The sequence below is a fragment of the Chroicocephalus ridibundus genome, chromosome 11 (genome assembly GCF_963924245.1).
Source record: "Chroicocephalus ridibundus chromosome 11, bChrRid1.1, whole genome shotgun sequence".
Classification (NCBI taxonomy): Eukaryota; Metazoa; Chordata; class Aves; order Charadriiformes; family Laridae; genus Chroicocephalus; species Chroicocephalus ridibundus.
Window position 1 is genome coordinate 17,468,465 of NC_086294.1, and position 18,070 is coordinate 17,486,534.

At 43.8% G+C, this 18,070-nt stretch overlaps 1 protein-coding gene across 1 annotated transcript in view; it reads right to left on the reverse strand.

Moving 5' to 3' along the window:
* Positions 1–18,070, reverse strand: part of ADAMTS2 (ADAM metallopeptidase with thrombospondin type 1 motif 2) — a 187,866-nt gene that overhangs the window by 6,232 nt on the left and 163,564 nt on the right. Inside the window, exons 12-21 of the mRNA XM_063349132.1 lie at positions 17,858–18,033; positions 13,734–13,867; positions 12,783–12,906; positions 12,081–12,161; positions 10,460–10,623; positions 9,139–9,298; positions 8,333–8,465; positions 5,757–5,964; positions 4,336–4,465; positions 3,229–3,318 (exon numbers count right to left, since the gene is read on the reverse strand). Coding sequence (XP_063205202.1) covers positions 3,229–3,318; positions 4,336–4,465; positions 5,757–5,964; positions 8,333–8,465; positions 9,139–9,298; positions 10,460–10,623; positions 12,081–12,161; positions 12,783–12,906; positions 13,734–13,867; positions 17,858–18,033 — 1,400 coding nt within the window. The remainder of the gene's footprint in view (positions 1–3,228; positions 3,319–4,335; positions 4,466–5,756; positions 5,965–8,332; positions 8,466–9,138; positions 9,299–10,459; positions 10,624–12,080; positions 12,162–12,782; positions 12,907–13,733; positions 13,868–17,857; positions 18,034–18,070) is intronic.

The window sequence follows — 18,070 nt, forward strand, 5'->3', positions numbered from 1 at the left end:
GACACGCTCTACAGCTCCTGTGCCTCCAGGCTGAAGTGATGGAGCCAGGAACTACTGGGAACTGCAGTGAAGGAGAAATCCCAACACGCAGCCCGTGCTGAAAGAAAGAGGAGTCAGAGGGCTCGCAGGAGAGGAGAGGGCTGAGGAGAAAGGCAGCCTGGCCAACGCTTGGCATAGTTGTTAACAAAATATTTCCTCTGTGACCAGAGTGCTGAGACAGAGATGAAATCAGTTCTGCCTCTCTCCCTGCTCTTACTACATCTCCACCTACTCTTACGGTAAAGGATGAGTAACTCCAATTACTCGCCTTTATTTAGTGGGTACCCGATGGCAGACAGCGCGCTCCAGTCAGCGTGTTACTGGAGCTCATCCTGCCAGCAACACTGACTTACCCTGTCAGCAACCTCACAGCAAAGTAGAGAACCAGAGCAGAGTCAGAGATATCAAGTGAACGCAGAGAGTGTAGGTGTCGCCTCTTCACTCATCCTCAGTTAACAAAATAGGGCATTATAGGTGTTTAATTGGCAAACATATCAGTCTAAAATAAACTAGTAACCGCTGCTGCTGCTACAAAGTACTAGTGCTGGCTGAGGAAGGTGGGAACACCTTCCTTGCGTTGTATTTATGCCCCGATTTGTTGCATTTGCTGCAGAAAAGCAAAATTCTGGTTCCTACTTTCAAATCTGTCAATTCATTTTCATATTTTTCAAATGCTGAACTGAGATGCTGCTGGAAAAACAGAACAACTCCTTCCTCCCTCAGGAACCTAAGAATAGTACCTTGGTTTTGGAGACGTTTTCAAACCAGTCTTAAAGAGCTGGAATTGTTCATACCTGCATGCACAACTCTGCACAAAGAACTGCACGTGCCTGTAGAGCTTTATAGACATTTTACATACCAGGCAGAGTCCCCTCTGAACATTTTGCCTTGTGTTGCATGACCTTAATGCAAACTTCTCCAAACGGCTTGCAAAATAAAAGCCAAAAGATGTAACATTTAAATGTAGTTTAAACAAGGCAGATCTGTTCTTCTCTTTGTAAGAATCACTAAAAGCACCTTTAGAAAAATGCCTTTTTTTTCCCCTATCAAAAATATGTAATGTCAAGCTTAAAAATACATGAAAATAAAACTGGATTATGTAATATGTTTAGTGACATCTGATAAGTTATATAAATAAACTCTCTAACTTACGAATGTCGGAATGAAATTTTTATCCTCTATCCAAACCAAAATATCCAGATTTACTGAACTTTTATTTATTTTTACTTGCAGTATGCATGACAGACTGGAAGTATATCTTCAAAACATCAGTAAGAAAAAAATAAATCAGTTTCACAGTCACTTTGGTACACAGTAGTCTCATAAAAAAATATTGAAAAGCAAACTGAATTGGCACATCTTTAATATTATGTTAAATACATACAAAACACTAATAAAATATCCCTGATAAACCAAAGTGCATATAGACATAGTGCACAATGCCCAGATACCTTATTGCACCATTCTCTATAGCCACCCATCTCTTGAAACATCACTAAACATTGTCTATTTAAAGGTAACAGTCATGAATATATTTATACAGTTAAACACCAATTATTTTACATAACAGTATTCAGTGCCAGATACGTGTCTTTGCTTTTTCACCTTGTCATGTAAATTGTTAACATGTTTCAGGAAATTATCATATTAACAGCAAAATTTAAATATGTGATCACATGATAATGACAAGTTTGAAGTGCTACACTGTTGAAGACCCAAAGATTCAAAAATGCCACTTTTCCAAAGAATATGATCAATGCAATAAGGTAGTAATTTGCTCCAAGACTGCGGTTTTAAAGTTGACACACTTCTACTATTGGTACTGACTGTCACGAACTTGTGAACTCCAAATCTCCAACACAAACACCGAAGGTGAAGCAAGAGTGCCAGTCAAATTTCAGTAGGTTAGGTCACAATCCTGTCTTGATGAAGATATGGATATGCACTGTGCAAATTAACCTCGGATTAAATTTACTGCCTTCTAATAGTTATCATTCAAGTAAAAACACTCCATATGAAGAATAACTCAAGGTACCAGTGTACTGTTTATATTTAAAGCTGGATCTGGTAAATTAATGCCATTTACATTTCAACATTAAGGCATTTTTCTAAAATTCTTCTTCTAAGCAAAAAAAAAGCAATAAAAATTGAGGTAATTCTGTAGTAATTCACACTGTTATGTTTGCCAGTTGACACATCTATAGAGCACACACACACACGCACACATACAACCGTACCAGTCAAGTCAGACATGCACATGGTGAAAAAAGACCAAAGATGTAATGAGTATAAACAGCTCCGTGCTGAGCAGCTGGAGACATCGTAGTCGATGAAAACATCCCATTGCCTCCGCCAGGTTAAGAAAAACACCACCAGGCAACCTTCAACATGGACCTCGCCCGTTCTGCTTCGGTTTTGTTTCTAAAGTCAACGTACGCAAAACTGGCAAAAATTGTGCAACGGGAAAAAGGAATGCAGCTTTTCACAAGTAAAAAAAAAAATATTTCAAACCACCGCCAGGAGTTTGGCGAGAGCAGATGGCGCCGTAGCAGCACGGAAAGTACCAACAGAAATTGAGTTTTCTGCTTCCCGGTGAGCCCTCCACGGGTTGCAAACATAAATGTGAGGGTCAGGAATAAAAAACGAGCAGCAAGGGTGAGTAAAGCAATGGCACCGCAAAGGAAAATGGAACGAAAAAATTCTTTCACTCATCAGACTACCCTGTCAGCGAACTGAAACTAGAGAGTTAATGAGATTTAGGGTTTTCAGATAAAGGAGAACTTTAGCACTACAAGGTGTCATTATTGTGATGTGATCACATTCACAATAAGTTCTCAGTTTTGCTATCAAACTGAACATCATGAACCAGTAAGAGCCTTTTTTCACCATCACCAAGCAACAAGCAAACCCATCCCAGCTCCCGTTCAGAGGACTGCAACATACCGTGGAGATCCAACTTCACACACCCAACACTTCAAGACCCCCACCACCAGTGCTACGCAAGCTCCAGAGAAGAAAGACACCGAGCACCAAGTGCCTGGTGCGAAAAAAAGATTCAGCCCAAGATTTAAACTTGGCGAAGTCAAGGGAACTTTCCGCATAGAGAGAAGAAGAGAGCAAAAGGCAAAGTCCACATTCGATGTGGCATGCATTTAAGGGCAAAGGCAGAGTTATAAATGGGTCTTTTACTTGAAGATATTTTCTGGATGGGGTAGTCTGGATCGGGTCTTGACAGCCATTGTATCATGTAGGTTTTCTTTGAAGGATCAGAAACGTTTCCTTGAATAGAGGGAAAAAAAAGATGTAACACCACATACATTAGCAGCGAGTAGTTGACTTGTCAGAAGGTGATAAGCTAAAAGAGTGAGTGGGCTTCGATGGCGAAGGAGCCCAGGGAAGGATTATGACCAGGCTGTGTAGTTTTGGGCAAATTTGTGCCTCGTACTTGACAGCCCACCCTGAAGACAGCCTGAAGGCCAATTTTCCAGCAGTATTTCTCACAGCAGCATTAAGTATCTCCTAAGATACATCCCGTCTAGTTTAGTTATACTGACTCTTTAAAATGTTTGCATTGGAGACCAAAATTGACAGCTTGGTTCTAATTAATTAGGAATCAAAAGCTACCCTGAGAAATACATCAGGAATAAAAGAAACATATGAACTACTGAATAATACGAATATGTAAAATGATCTCACAAGTATCATTTGCAAACAGCTGAAAAGCTAACAAGGATAAAGGCATTAGTGTCCTGGATTAACTAGGGACAAATTTATTATAGCTTAAAAAAATTGCGTTAGATAACCCCTGAAGATAACTTGTGCTTGACAGAACGGAAAAGAAGCCTGGGACTGTCGCTGGAGGTGGGGAAAGCAAATAAGCATCTTCATACACCATGCTCTTGACTAGCCACAACCCACCAGCCTCCTGCCAAGCCCAGCACGTCTCAGGGGCGCAGGGCCGGACCCTGGCAGTGCTTTTCACCCAGTGGAGTTGTCATCTGCTGGCCAGATCCAGCCATCGCTGCTCTGCTGAGGTCTGCCCCAGCCTCTCACGCTGTCCTGGGGCAAGTGGTGCTCCCCAGCGCGAGAAGAGAACAACCACGTGCCCAAAAAGCCCACCAGCCACACAACAGCTCTACATTTGGCAAGTCTGCTCAAAACCAGGGCCACAGAGAACTGCCACCCCAGGCAGACGTAGCAGACAAGTATGAATTCAATGACGGCATTTCAAATAAATGCAATCAATATGATTTTTTTTTCAGCAAATAATATATGCTAGAGAAGACGAGCACTTACTTGGACACGGAGGTAGTCTGCAAATCCTTACAGTCTCTGGTTTATTTTCCTTACAAAGGCCAATAGCGTTGTCCCTGGTCCGGCAGAGGACCGGGCGATCCTGCGTGCCGTTGCCACAGCTGACAGAGCACTGAAAGGAGATACACCAGTTAGACCCCCAGTCACTCTTTGGAAAAAATGGATTAGAAATTATTTTTCAAATCTTAAACCACTGCCCTTGATTCAAGCTGACATGGTACCTCATTTGAACCACCGCAATACCTACAGTAACTAAGTCAGAGGGAGCACCACTGCTTTTTGTGATATACGAATTGTGAAACTCTCCGAGAAAGAGCTTATGATCTGAGCAGTAAAGAAACAATTGCAAATGCGAGGCATTTATTCATAGCGTGCACCGGGGAGGGCGTTGCTCGTGACACCTATTCAACCTATTCAGTCAGGATAAAAACTGGTTGTGCTTATTTGCACGGCACGGTTCCAAAATGAAATCTTGTACCTCCAAATGCAGCCACGTTCTTTTAAACAATTTAACGGAGAAATGCTGGGATGAACTGTAAGGATCCCCTGTATCAAAATTATAAGAACAATTCTATGTTGCAATATTCTACTCACATTTCCTGCCTTTTGATGACTGCAAAGGTTTGCAAAAATGAATACATGGAGCTTCCTACTGCTCTATCAAACACTTCAGCAAGGAGCAGTCTGTGCATGGTGGCAGTGCATTTCTTCTCACACAGCGAGTTAGCCAAAGAGCCAGGGACGGAAAGCACAAAATGCCCAGCCCCTGCCACTTGTTATGGGAGTGACCGAATCCTGCTTTGCCCATAGCAATGGCAAACAAAAAGGGTTCATGAATAGGTGCCCTGTATTTCCATAGTAAACTAGGTGAAAATCTTTGTCCTTTGGCTTACGGAGAGAACCTTAGGAGACTGAGCAACTAAATCTGATGAGGGCCTTTACACGGAAGATGCTCGCACCTTTGAATGTCCGTGAGTGTTGGTGCCTAACTTCCTTGGGTGCCCTTAATCACAATGGCTGAAGACTTTAAAGTCTTCTTTACTTGAAAGAAAAGAAAACAGTGATAAAAGAATTAATTGCCCTTCTCTCAAGCTTAAGTCAACAGGCCAATGATTGTGAGCAGAATAAAGAGCAGGTAGAATTCAGCTTTCCTGATGCTGCCGCCTTAGATGGGTGGCTCACGGGGTGTGGATCATCGGCATCACTGCGTGATGGCTTTACTGGCTGTTTCACTACCACCATCTCTCCATCGAACTCACTTTCTGTGGCATCAGTAGCAGTGGAAGCAATACACCCTCTGTGTAGTTTATCGTGTCAATGCATTTGAATAGAAAGCACAGAACAAATTTTCTCCCCTGCATTATAAGAAATTAGTTGCTTGAGTTCTCCAGAAAGAGACTGACCTGTGACCAGGGTCCTATTCTCCACTGCGCTGGGCAAAGCTCCCGGTTGCAAGGCCTCCTGCCTTCTGGACGGTCGTTGTTGCAGTACTTGGTATGAACAGACCGATTGGTGTTATCGTGTAGGGGTTGGATACATCGGACAGATCGCACTTGATATCCTGTTTTCCCACAACTTTTGCTGCAAGGTTCCCATTCTCCTGTAACCCATCTGGGGTAGTGAAAAGAGAAAAAGTTGAGTAAAATGTTCTCTCTCCTAAATTAGGTGAGTTCTGACTGTCTGTTGAAGTGTAACTCTTAAACAAAGGTTTAACAGGATGTTAATACTAGTTCTGATACGGAAAATGAAGAAGATATGAAAAAACATAAGCAGTTATTGATGAGGGTTATTTGATCATGTCCCTGAAAAATCAGTAATAAGGCCTATCTCTTTAAAAATGTCTCTTTTTCACTATCTCTGAAATAAGTATTATTCTTACTTTGCTTCATTTGATTTTAAGCTGGTTCTTCAGAGACTGCACATAAAAATACGGTACCTTTTATGTCAAAAGCAGCACCCTAAGGGCAGCTGAGGTTCCCATGTCTTGGCGCATGAGCCGTGCCTTGTCTCATAACGTGGGGAGACCTGAGCATGCACCAGCGATCCCCAGAGCTGGTTCCCACAGGAGTGAATCAAAACCATCTGGGCTAGAAATGCAGCTCCAGTCTGGCCCATATCTGGATACTTTGTGGACCACATGCCTGGCCATGCTAGACGCCATCTGCTGAAGCACCGGGAAACCCAGCTACAGCATCAGCGCTGTGTGTGCTGAGCTCAGGCAAATCGGGGTCCTCAGCATCATAAATGTTTGGTTTTGGGGAAAGCGACACCCCGCTGGCAATCAGAAGGTCTGAGTTCGTGATGCGTAAATCAGTTTGGCCACTGAAAAATGAAACCTAGGGCTTGCAATGTGGCGTAGTTGAAAACTTCACTGATCATCCAAACTGGCTCAAGAATTACAGCTACAAATTGTAAGGAACTTGTAAGGAGAAGAGCAACGAGGACAGACAGGACCAAAAGAAATTTATGTAGACTGCTGAAAGCTTCGTTATAATCAAGTAAGTGAAGATAGACAGCAGTCTATAAATATTTACAGAATGCACAGATCTGCAAGAAGGAACTATTGTTCAATATAAACAGTATTATGGGATAAACTTTAACAAAAAATATATATAGTCTGAAGAAATATCCTGAGTTTGAAGCAATTGTCCTAAAGTACATACTCATAAAACTCAACAAACTCATAAAATCCTTGGTTTAGAGATAGTCAAGAAATAGCATGGGCACAAGGCAATGCACTAAATGCTCGAGTTAAACAAAACGTAAAGTGGCAATTTCACCCAACTTTCTCTTTGTAGCCTATTGGAATTACACAGCTGTGGAGGAAGGCGAGTGCTGTGGAGCACAAAGCCATGAATCCCAAGGTGATTTCTGAGACAACGACGATTTTTTTTCCAGCAGTGAAGAAGTAGCATATTAGTGTAGTGGGTGTCACAGAGATTCATAAAATCTCTTAAATAATTGCCTCTCCTCTGTACAAGTGCAAAACGCTCCGACGCCATTCTACGGAAACAGAGGTGACTGAAACATTCAGGAATCCAAGTACAATTTAGGATCCTATTGAGTTTTTGTGGTACCTGGCTCCAATTATATTTGCAGCTGAAAGAAGAATACAGTCCTTTCCAGAGAGCCTGAGATACAGTTAGGTCATTACTTCAGTCTTCCAATAAATAAATGTTAAACCCTGACCCATGCTGAGTTTATGGGGCACAGTTTCTTGGCTTTTCTCTCTTTCAAATCTTTTTTGTAAGGAAGTTAGGAAATATTGTGTGGTATGTTCTACTTATTTGCTGTGCTTCCTGGAATCTAGACTTGGTCCCCAGAGGTAAAAGTTGGGATCAACATACTCCTCCTTGCAGTAGCAACACGAGGAATATATGAGTCCCACATGTGGCAGAAGTAACCTGCTGCCAGTCAAAAAAAGCACCTGTAAAATGTGAATTTAAATATTTATAACACTTGACTGGATAGCAAAGATGAAGGTACAACAGGCATACCATGTGCTACGAGGGCAGCCAGAGAAATCTAACAGGTCAAATATTTTTCCTGGTGTTTAAATGTCCAAAAATTCGCTGTGAACTTTAGGAAGACTTGTATTTGAGAGGCTGTATGACATTGTGCTTATGTAGCACTCTGTAAATTTGTTCTTACACGGTTAATTCACACTGTGTAAAGTCAACTGGTTTAAATTGAATTTATGTCTATTTTTTATTACCTCAAGATGGCCTGAACACAAATGTCTGGATCAAGACAGCGCTACTTTTCTAATCCAACTTATTTCAGAAGTAATAGGAACCAGCAGTTCTAGAAACAGTATTTCCACAAGGAGAATACAGCATCGCATTCCTCACAGTCCTGCATCCCTGTAACGATGCATGGAAGTGAAGCTTAAGCCTCCTTCTTTCAGGTGACCAGTGCTAGGTGGGTGGAACGCCTGCCGCAGCTGCCGCCCAGCAGCGCTGGTGGGAGCGATGCTTACATGGGCTGGGAGCACTCCTGGAGGTTGCACACCCTGCGAATGGGCTTAGGCTTTTGGATCAACTCGCAGTAACTCCGATGAACCATCTTGTGGTCCGTCTTCCTCCGGCAGCCGTATTTTGTGAATTGGTAGCCTGAAGAAAGACACTCCTCTTATTTTCAGTACCGGTAGATCTTACACAGGACTCAGATTTCAAACAAACTGCACATACACTGTCAAAGCCTGCATTTGGAACTACAGGCGAACACGCTACAAATGGAATTGCAACCGAATAAACACTTACTCATGTAGATTTAGCACCCAGAATTGCTCACCCCCTTTATGTTTCACTACAGGCTATCATGAGAAAAACATCATCATCTAGCATTTAAAAAACGTTCCGCAAACCTGCACAGCCACACTCCAGCGCTGCAACCTGACCACCAGCCTGGTGAACAGCACCAGGGTCCACATGTGGGCTGCCGTGGTTTGGGCTGGGCAAGGCCCACATCACAGGATGCCGCGTGGCACCTGGAGGTTTGGGACCCTCGCAGCTTGGAGACCCTCAACCAGATCTTGCACATTTGTACAATTTTTCAGTTTCATAAACATACATCAGAAAGGAGCCACCCCAGATCTGCCCCCCAAACCATTTAAGTCAGATTTTAAACTCTAGTCGCTATTTATTTGTCTAATTCTTAACTTAAATAAAACCCTCCCCTACTCCTGGTCTCCCTAACATCTTGCGGCAATGAATTCCACACGTGGTGTTCATTCTTTCAGTTTTCTCTTCATCAATTTTGAATGCTCTGGGGTTTTGTTTTTACCTCCTCCACAAGGTTTTGAACATTGGGACCATTTCTTCAAAGCCCATTCATATGACACCGAGTCCTCTTCCAGAACATTATTGTTATCAACATTCAAGGAATCTTCATGGATCATGTACTTGTAAGTCAAAGATATCTTGGCACCACCGTGAGGAATCACCTAGTAAGCAAAACAGATGTAGGGAAGAAAGATATGAAAGACTGATATCAGAAGCTATGTGAGATGACATGAAATAGCAATCATCGTGGCTCAGATATAAAAACATCCCCAGAGGGATTTAAACCTTTTACTTGCACTCAACACATTTTTTTTTTTTTCCCCCGATGAAAAAGTATCTCTATCCTTATGACACAGACTTTCTAAACTGCATATTAAGAAAGACTGTTGTTGATTTAGACTGATTTTTCTTGCCAGCATTGGACTGACTTCACGATACTAAATTTTTTCCATATCCCATCATAAAGGAAGGAAATGTTGTACTAAAATGAAAATGGATAGTTCCACTGAAAGACAAGGCAAATTCAAATCCACAGATAACTGAAAGCGGTGAAGAAAACTGCTTACATTTCTGATAAAACACAAATACTCTTCTGTGAAGCTTGTTACTTAATCCTGACAGAAATATAAACTATTTAGAAAGAGTTTTTGCTATCACACTGCACTAAGACAAATGTAAGAAAACAAAAGTCAATGTGAATAAAATGCAAAATATTTGTCCTTTGAAAAATAATATTTATTCCTCCTTTGACCTTCAGCTGGTGTAGATCAACACACTACAGCTGCCTTCAGAGGGATTACAAATCAACCTACCTGTACTCGTTGTAGCCTATCGTTTGCTGGTTCACAATGAAAAAATGTAGTGGGGTGGGTTTGGGAAGTGCAGAACTGGCTGCGCCCTGGCAAAGCGAGCCTGGGAACGCAAGAATCCTGCATCTGCCTTTGCGGGATACGTTTTCAAAACGTGGACTGGAGGAGGAGCTATTAGATCTATCTGATACAAACTATTTTGACCTTGTTTTAACTAATGCTCACATGTCAGATATGATAAGTAAGCCGGAGTCTTTACACAGTGGCCATTTGCTTGGCCATCCTCAGGAAACAATGAGAGATGGTTGCTTAACACGTAACCCTGAGTTACAACAACTCTTGTACAGAGCAATGAATTAGGAGAAAGGAATTACAATACATCTTCTATTGTCTTATAATTGAAGCAGATGTCTTCTTGTAACTCACAAGAGGAATCTAAAATATTTTATAGCACATTATGGCTCTGTACCCCTGACATTGTGTTCTGTGGAAAATGGTTTTCATTTGACTTACCAGAATAACTATTCCATTACGCAGTGGCCCCATGGTCTGCACGGTTTCTCTATCATCGTCATTCCGATATTCCCACTCCACACCCATGTCAATAAATACTTTAGAGTCTGGCACATAGTTGTCTTCGCTTAGAATGAATTTCCCCGTTTCACGATTTTTAATTGCTAGGAACAAGACAAGAAAAGTCAATATGAGAGGTTCGCTTCTCATCTCGAGTTTTGTTCTGCTCTTGTCCCGGTGGAGGAAGCAGAAAAGGCCAGTGTGCATTTCCCCTCTGCTCCCTCAAAGGTTTGGAAAGACTTTTTTAGGTGTTTCACTGAGCTGCCAGCGCTTTCCTGCTCAGATCCAGAAACATCAATTGCCTTTTTTTTTTTTTCTTTTTCATAGCCTGCCTTGCCAGAGAAATGAGGCCAGCGCGACTGCACCGCGTGCGTCCGTCTGCTGCTCCCGACTAACAACTTCTGAATCCACTGGCCAAATCTGAGCCAATTTGACAGCCAGCGGGGGTCCCATGGCTGCTCAGCTCTTTGACATGTTGTAAGGCAGCTCGGGGGGCTGTTACTGCTCCATGAGAGAAAGGCTACTGGGCTAACCCCCGGCGGGTCCCCGCAGCGAGAGCGAGACGCTAGACACTGTATTAATTCTCCTGCTCAGATCCAGCCCTGACACCGACACAGCCCTGCTTAAGCTCCCGTTGCTTTGCAGGCGCCTGCCATCGCACACAGCGCCTGATTCCTCTGGTTCAGGTATCATCAGCGCCCCGTCCTTCACCTGCAGAGACTTCAGCCACCTTTATATCAGGACTCTTGGTTTTCTTCCGAGATGGAAAAGTTGCTCTCCTCGTTAGAAGAAGCAGGAACAGTTTGTTTTTTACCACCAGATTTTAACTCCCTTCTCTCTCTAGCAACCACCTGAGCATCCTCCTCAGCACTGGCCTCGACAGAGCAAGGCGTTCATGACCCCGTGTATCCCTTACCCCACACCGAAAGAAGAACCTTGTCCGAATGGGCGAGCGATCGCTCTCCTGATGCCCCAGGGCCGGGCTGCGCTGAGCAGCAAGGGAAGCGTTTGCTGGTGAGAAGTTGGGATGACTCACGATACAATTAGCAGGCCATTCGCCATGAATCTACTTCCAATTAATAACAGCCTTCTAGCCACCGCTTCGCATTGATTACAGGGCACTGCGAGGAGCGGATTTCAATTACTTTCTAAGCTGCAGGATCGATCGGGCAGCCTTGCGTCAATAGCGTTAGCAACGGGGCAGAATCCGAAACGGATCTGGATGTAGCTGGGAAATGACTGAGCACGGGAAGCACATTACGAGAGATGCACGTGAAGATAACGCATTGCACCCCATAATGTAATTCAGCTCCTCTTCCAGCAGCTTTCACACGAGCACATGCCAATGCAGGGATCTTCTGGCTGGGACACCGGGGAATACAGCACAGGGAAATCAAATTGCCAAACAAGTTTCCTAATTTAACATACTTAAGGGAGGTACGTGGTGTGGGAGGCTAATGGGTAAACAAATGCATAAACACATTGTCAGGCTCCAGAGACAAAAATAGATGGCAGAAAAAAATATTCCGACTGAAAATTTTCCTACTTGTTACATACTTACCAAGATTATGACTGGTGGCGTCTGTTTCCTGTATAAGTAAATGTCTTGCACCAACAGGAATTTCAAACATCTTAATGTGCCCTTTAGTGTAGTATTTGAAAAGATAGTAAGTGGTTAGTATGCACAAACAGGAACAGCCTGTCTCAGGTTTTTAAATAAATCTTATTTTCTAAAAGCTGGGTGTATTACAGTAAACTGAACCTAATCCAGCATGATTCCCATCCCTATTTCTGTGCCAGGCGATGGAAAAGAACAGGACAAAGGGCTTTGGGTCATCAGAAAAATGCCTTAAGTATCATGAACAGACTTTGCTTCAGACTAAAATGGGCTTGGAGTGCCATACGCACCCACGGAGCTCCTGTCTGACAGTGAGCGATGGTGACATATTATTGCAGCACTCCAGTGGCTCGGGCAGAGCAGCTGCCTGACACCAGCAGCACAAATAAGCCCACAGCTCTCCAACAAGGAGCACTGAAGTCCTCCTCTAGGCATGCACAGGCCCTGAGATCCGCAAACTTAACTGGCCACTGGACAAAAGCCTTATTTTCAAATTCTAGACACATCTCAAAGTAAAGTCCGGAGAGTTTACTGGAATTAGCAATGCTGTAAATGATTGGTGATTGCTCTGGTACTTTCCATGAAACAGAAGAGATGAAACAAAAATACCCTGAATTCCCCAGAACAAACACTGAAGGCACTGACCTTGTTTCTTCGGTACTCTTGAAAATGTTCCTTTCACCACTTTGCAGTGGGAATTATCTCCTCCACAAACACCACACTTATCTTCCTGCTTCGTGGAACCTATGACCCTGTCGCACCCAACTTTCTGTGGACAAAAGAGAAAAACAGTCATTCTTCTTTAGCCACGCTGCAAGTCAAATGAGCCTTCGCCTCAGATATCGAACCCCAGGCTTCTGCTTCAGCAAAGAAGTGAAAATTGTAGTTTTTTCCTGGAAGATCAACATCTAAGCAGATTTGAATACTTCCAGTTCCGATAATAGCTGTCAATCAGGTGATTATATTTTTATATTATGTTTCACAGTGGTCCTCTTACTGAAGGAGAGCAGCATGGTTAAGGAAAAGCTCTTAAGCCTCAGCTTATCTTAAAGCAGATGCTTAAATTCCAGGAGAATCAAGGCATCTGCGTGAGGATAAGCACCTCCACCAGTGCTTCGCTAAGTCAGAGCCTCTAATTCCGTTGAAAGATGACCTGCGGCAGATCCCAACTTAGAGGAACTGTCATTGATTTTTTAAAAATAGCATGATCAAATACAGAGAGAATGCACACCAGCGATATCTTAACACCACTTTCCTTGAAAGCTGCTGCATATTCCTCTTTCATTGTACATTCCACCCCCACTAAACCTCAGCAGGAAAAGCTTTCGTTGAAAGCTAATTGTAATAGTTCATCTTAAAATACCGCATTAAATATTACTTGTGTAGGTAGGCGCTGTTGGAATTGAGTCACATGCAATGTGATGGCAACTGTGAATATCACACATAATATTGTGACAATAATCTTAATGAAATCTCCTTATTGCCCGGAGCGTTATTATGCTTACTTAAATAGTCATTCTTGGAGAGAAACACTCAAGCTACCATTTTAAGTGTTTTCACAATAATAAACTCTGAAACAAGCCACCAAAAGCTTACCAAGCAGTCTCCCCGCACGCAGATGCTGTAAGCATCTTTGTAGGAGCAGCGGGTCCCATCGTGTACCATCCTTTTCATGTACACCACATCCCCCGTTTCCTTTGATTCGCAATACAGGTGGCACCTTTCCTTAGCTGAAAAATAAAATAACCCAAATTGTGCATGTTCAGCTCTAACAGTAGTTGCTGACTTTGTGAACGGGACTTTCAATAGTGTTAGCAATCTCTTCTTCCTTGCATACATCACAGAACACAATACGGTACCCCATAAATCATCGATGCTTATCCCCTTTCAAAGGCTGCGTGATCCTTTGGAAACTGCTGAATCATAAAGCAGCTATGTGTCATCATTAGCAGAAAGTCTTAAAAAGAACAGATCATTTACTTTGATGGGAGGGCCTCTGTTTAATCCTTTGTCGGATGCTGCAATCTGGCAGAGGTTTCCGCAATCTGCTACACGACTCCCTGGGAGAGAGGCAGGTTTCTGCACCAGGCTCTCCCGCACTGCACTTAAATCTGAACAACGCAGAAGTCTTTCTGACATTAAAAGCAGCTGTTCGACACTCAGTATCCAAAATGCCTTCAGAGACAGCTGGGCCCTACCGTTTCCTCCTAAATATGAAGTTCATTCTCCTTCATTGTTGTACTCGTATTTATGATAGTTTAAATCATTAAACAAGGTGAGATGTCAAAGAGGTTCAGAAAAAAATATTTTTTTACTACTAACACAGGCACAAAGAGCCAGACAAGCATAGCTCTTTCTCCTAATCTGTTCCGAAGAGCTAAGAACAAAAAAATAAAACTGAAATGACTAGTCAGTGGCTGAATAAAGTGTATTTCATTTTACCCATATCTCTTGCTGTCCCCAGCCCCGTAATAGGATTCACTATGCTTTCCTTGGCAGTGAAGAGCAGATGGCCTTTCTGTTAGACGAAACAAATAAAGATTCCGCTATTTTAACATGATTAAAAGTTGGGACACTTTTCCCACCATTTAAAACAATAACGATCTTTCTATTATTGCAGTTCAATTAAGATAAATCTTCACAGGCCCTCTGCGTTCTTGCCCTGTACAGTTCCATGGCCTCTGCCCTCTTTTAATAAAGTCCTCGTTATTGCTGTTGATGTCCTCATGGCCACTGGGTATTGGTACATCAGAGACCTTTGTTACTGCTCCCGAACAACGCGGGGATGTCATGCTAAAAATGTAAGGTCTAGACTATTAAAACAGGTACTTCACTTTTTCTGTGCGGATTCTTAATAGGGTGCTGTTAAGATCATGGGACTCACAGACCTAATGTATTTGCATATATTAGAAACATTAAACTCTGCACAAGGCATAGACGTGTACACACACACACACACACTCCCCAGTACGTACCCACACCCGCCCCGCACATGCCATACATTCACTGCACGCGATTAAATGAGCATATCAGAAGGTCTGACCGAGTGCCAGCAACTCTGTACAGGGCTTTATTTTAGAGAGGGTCCTCTTCCCATTGCCCCATGGGAACTGTAAATGTGCAGGCGCCGTTAAATTGGACCCTGTTAATTGCAAAGAATTATTTTCTTTCTATTCACTGCTGTTGGGCACAGTAGAGGTGCAGGAGCGTGGACATGCCCATGTCCGTTCCCTGCTTCCCATGCATTTCCTTCTCATTTAACTGCGGCTGGCAGCTAACAGCCAATGTCACCCTACACTGCCCTGGCAGACGCACGGCACCGGGGTACGTGAGCCCAGCGGCTGGGAGATGGGGTGCCCAGGGGGCTTGGAGCAGGAGAGAGGGGCACGACGTGACACCCGGGTCCTCAAGCACACGCTGGGTGTACCCCAGCTCGGCGGCTTTCCTCTGGCCACGGGATGAGATGCTCCTCCCCGTCGCCGTCGCACACACAGTGTGTCAGACACGTCCAGCTGAGCTGTGCGTCAAGTGTATGGATTTGTGTCACTGTGGAGCCGTGACTGCGTTATCGGCACAAAGTATGTCACTGATATGCCTTATCTTTACAAAAAGGGTTTTTTACATACATTAGAGTCCAAGCACAAGCCACCCTCTGGCTTTGTTCTCACACAAAAGCTGTTCCCTCTAATAACCCTGCACAGGTTAATGTCGCCCTCACAAAGGGGGCTGCAGTTACACCAGAGTTACACAGGAAAGTGGCGGTGCCCAGCGAGCAGTGCTCAGACATCAGCGAGCTGGTTTCTGACCCAGAAGCCATTGACTCTAATAGAAAAACATCTGATTAGTTTCAGCGGTCCTTGCAGCAGACTGCTCCAAAGGCTAAGACAGAAGCAAGGGTCCTGCGGGCCACAGCGTTCGTCCCCTCTCCCTGTGCCAGCAAAGCTACTTCATGAAATTAAGCCGTGAGGCTGTGTCCGCACCTCTGAAAATCCCAGATTGCACAAGGTGACATGAAAAGAATGAGGGAACCCTGAGAACTGTTTGGGAAGAAAGTCAGGCAAATTAATTACACGGAATTTGCTATTAACTTCTGGCAGAGTATCCTCTTGCTGGAATGCAAAACGGGTCACCCGAAGTGACCCTTCCCTCCCAGAGATGGGTGCCTGGCTGAGGACAGCTCGGGTGCCCGGTACCTGCCCCTCGCCGGGCCAACCCTGCCCTGAAGGACTCGTCATTCAAACAAAGTGACCAGGTGTGAAAACGGCAAGCAGCCCGCGCTCCTCGTCAACCAAGTTGAGAATCGATGCCCTCCGCCTTTTTGTTTGTTAAAACCCCTTCTCGGCGTGGTTTCATGCAATAGCGCGGCAAGAGCCTTCACGGCCCAAATCAACCACCTGCACTTTTGTTGCCAGTTAAGCAGAGGCGTTAACAGGAAAAGGAATGTTTTTGTCCTAAGAAACGATCTCTGCTGAGATGCCGGGACATCCGACTGACTGTGCTGGTTCAGACCCAGCACCCGTCCAACCCAACACCTGCCTCCGACAGCGCCAGCAGCGTTTGCAGGAAGATGTAAGAACAAACCTGATACTTTTCTCAGAATATTCCTCAAGTTTCTCGTAAACTGCAGCTTGGGGACTTCCTAAGTTATGGACGGAGCTTGGTGTTTAATAGCTCTTAATGGATTATAGAACTTTCAAGAATTTCTCTAAATCACTTTTAAAACTCTTTGGCATCCACAGCTTCCTGTGGCATTGAATTCCAGTTTAATTATACGCTGTATAGAAAAGTACTTCCTCTTATTTGTTTTAAATCTGCCACCTGATCATTTTATTTGATGTTCCCAGGCTTGTGTTATGAGAAACAGTGAATAATCATTCCATGTTCAGTGTCTTCATCCCACTCACAATTCTGTAACCCTATCTTTTCAATCTAAACCGTCACTTTTTTAGGGTGAAAAGTCCTTGTTTGTGTAAACTCTCATTCAGAAATCACTGCTTATGTTTACTTTATTCAAGCCTTTCTGAGTTCAACCGTAGGTTTTTTAGCACTGGGGGCAACAGTGAGATGGGCATAACCTGAGCTACACTGGCGGAGTATTTCAAACACAGAGGCACCACGCAGAGGCAGATCAGCGCTCTCCGTCCCTCTCTTGACAGTCACTGACCTGACGTTTTCCTAAAGCAATCCCCAACTCCCACACCGTTCTCTTCAGAGCCCACCTTCTGTACAGACCCATACACACTTACCATTTTTTATCCCCATATCCGTTATTGGCATTTATCAACATCAAACTTCATTAGCCACATTCAGTCACCTAGTGTCACGAGGTCCTTCTGCAGCTCTCACTGTGGGCCTTCTTATTTTAATCAGACGCAGTAATTTTGTCACCTCGCTCACTCCCTTTGCCAGCTCACTGCCACGCGTGCTCAGCAGCACCCACCTTCCCAGAACCCGTCCTTGTGGGACACACATCCCCATGCAAAACCATTCCCTTTTATCTCACGATAACTCGGTTTAAGAGCAGTTACCAAGGCACAGGGTCCAAAGCTTTTTGAAAATCCAAGTACATTATATGAATTGGATCACTCACACACTGATACCGATCCTTCCAAACAACTCGTAACAGGTTGGTGAGGCATCATAGTTTTACCCCTCTTTATATAACTTTTACTAGGATTTGCAACTGATTTTACTTTACATAGGAAAAAGGGTCCTCTCACCATCGACATGTTCATAGGGGAGCCAGTGGTGTTTCGTGTTCTGGTACTCGAAGTACGGATCCCACTGCCGGCACTGCTCCTCTCTGAAATCTTCAAAGTCCTTAGGACAGTCCTGAGTGTTGCACAGCTGGAACTCGTAGCTCGGCCCCACACACGTGCGGCCTCCGTTGGCGGGACTGCAGGGAGGAGAGAAACCTGGGGTCAGTTTTGCCA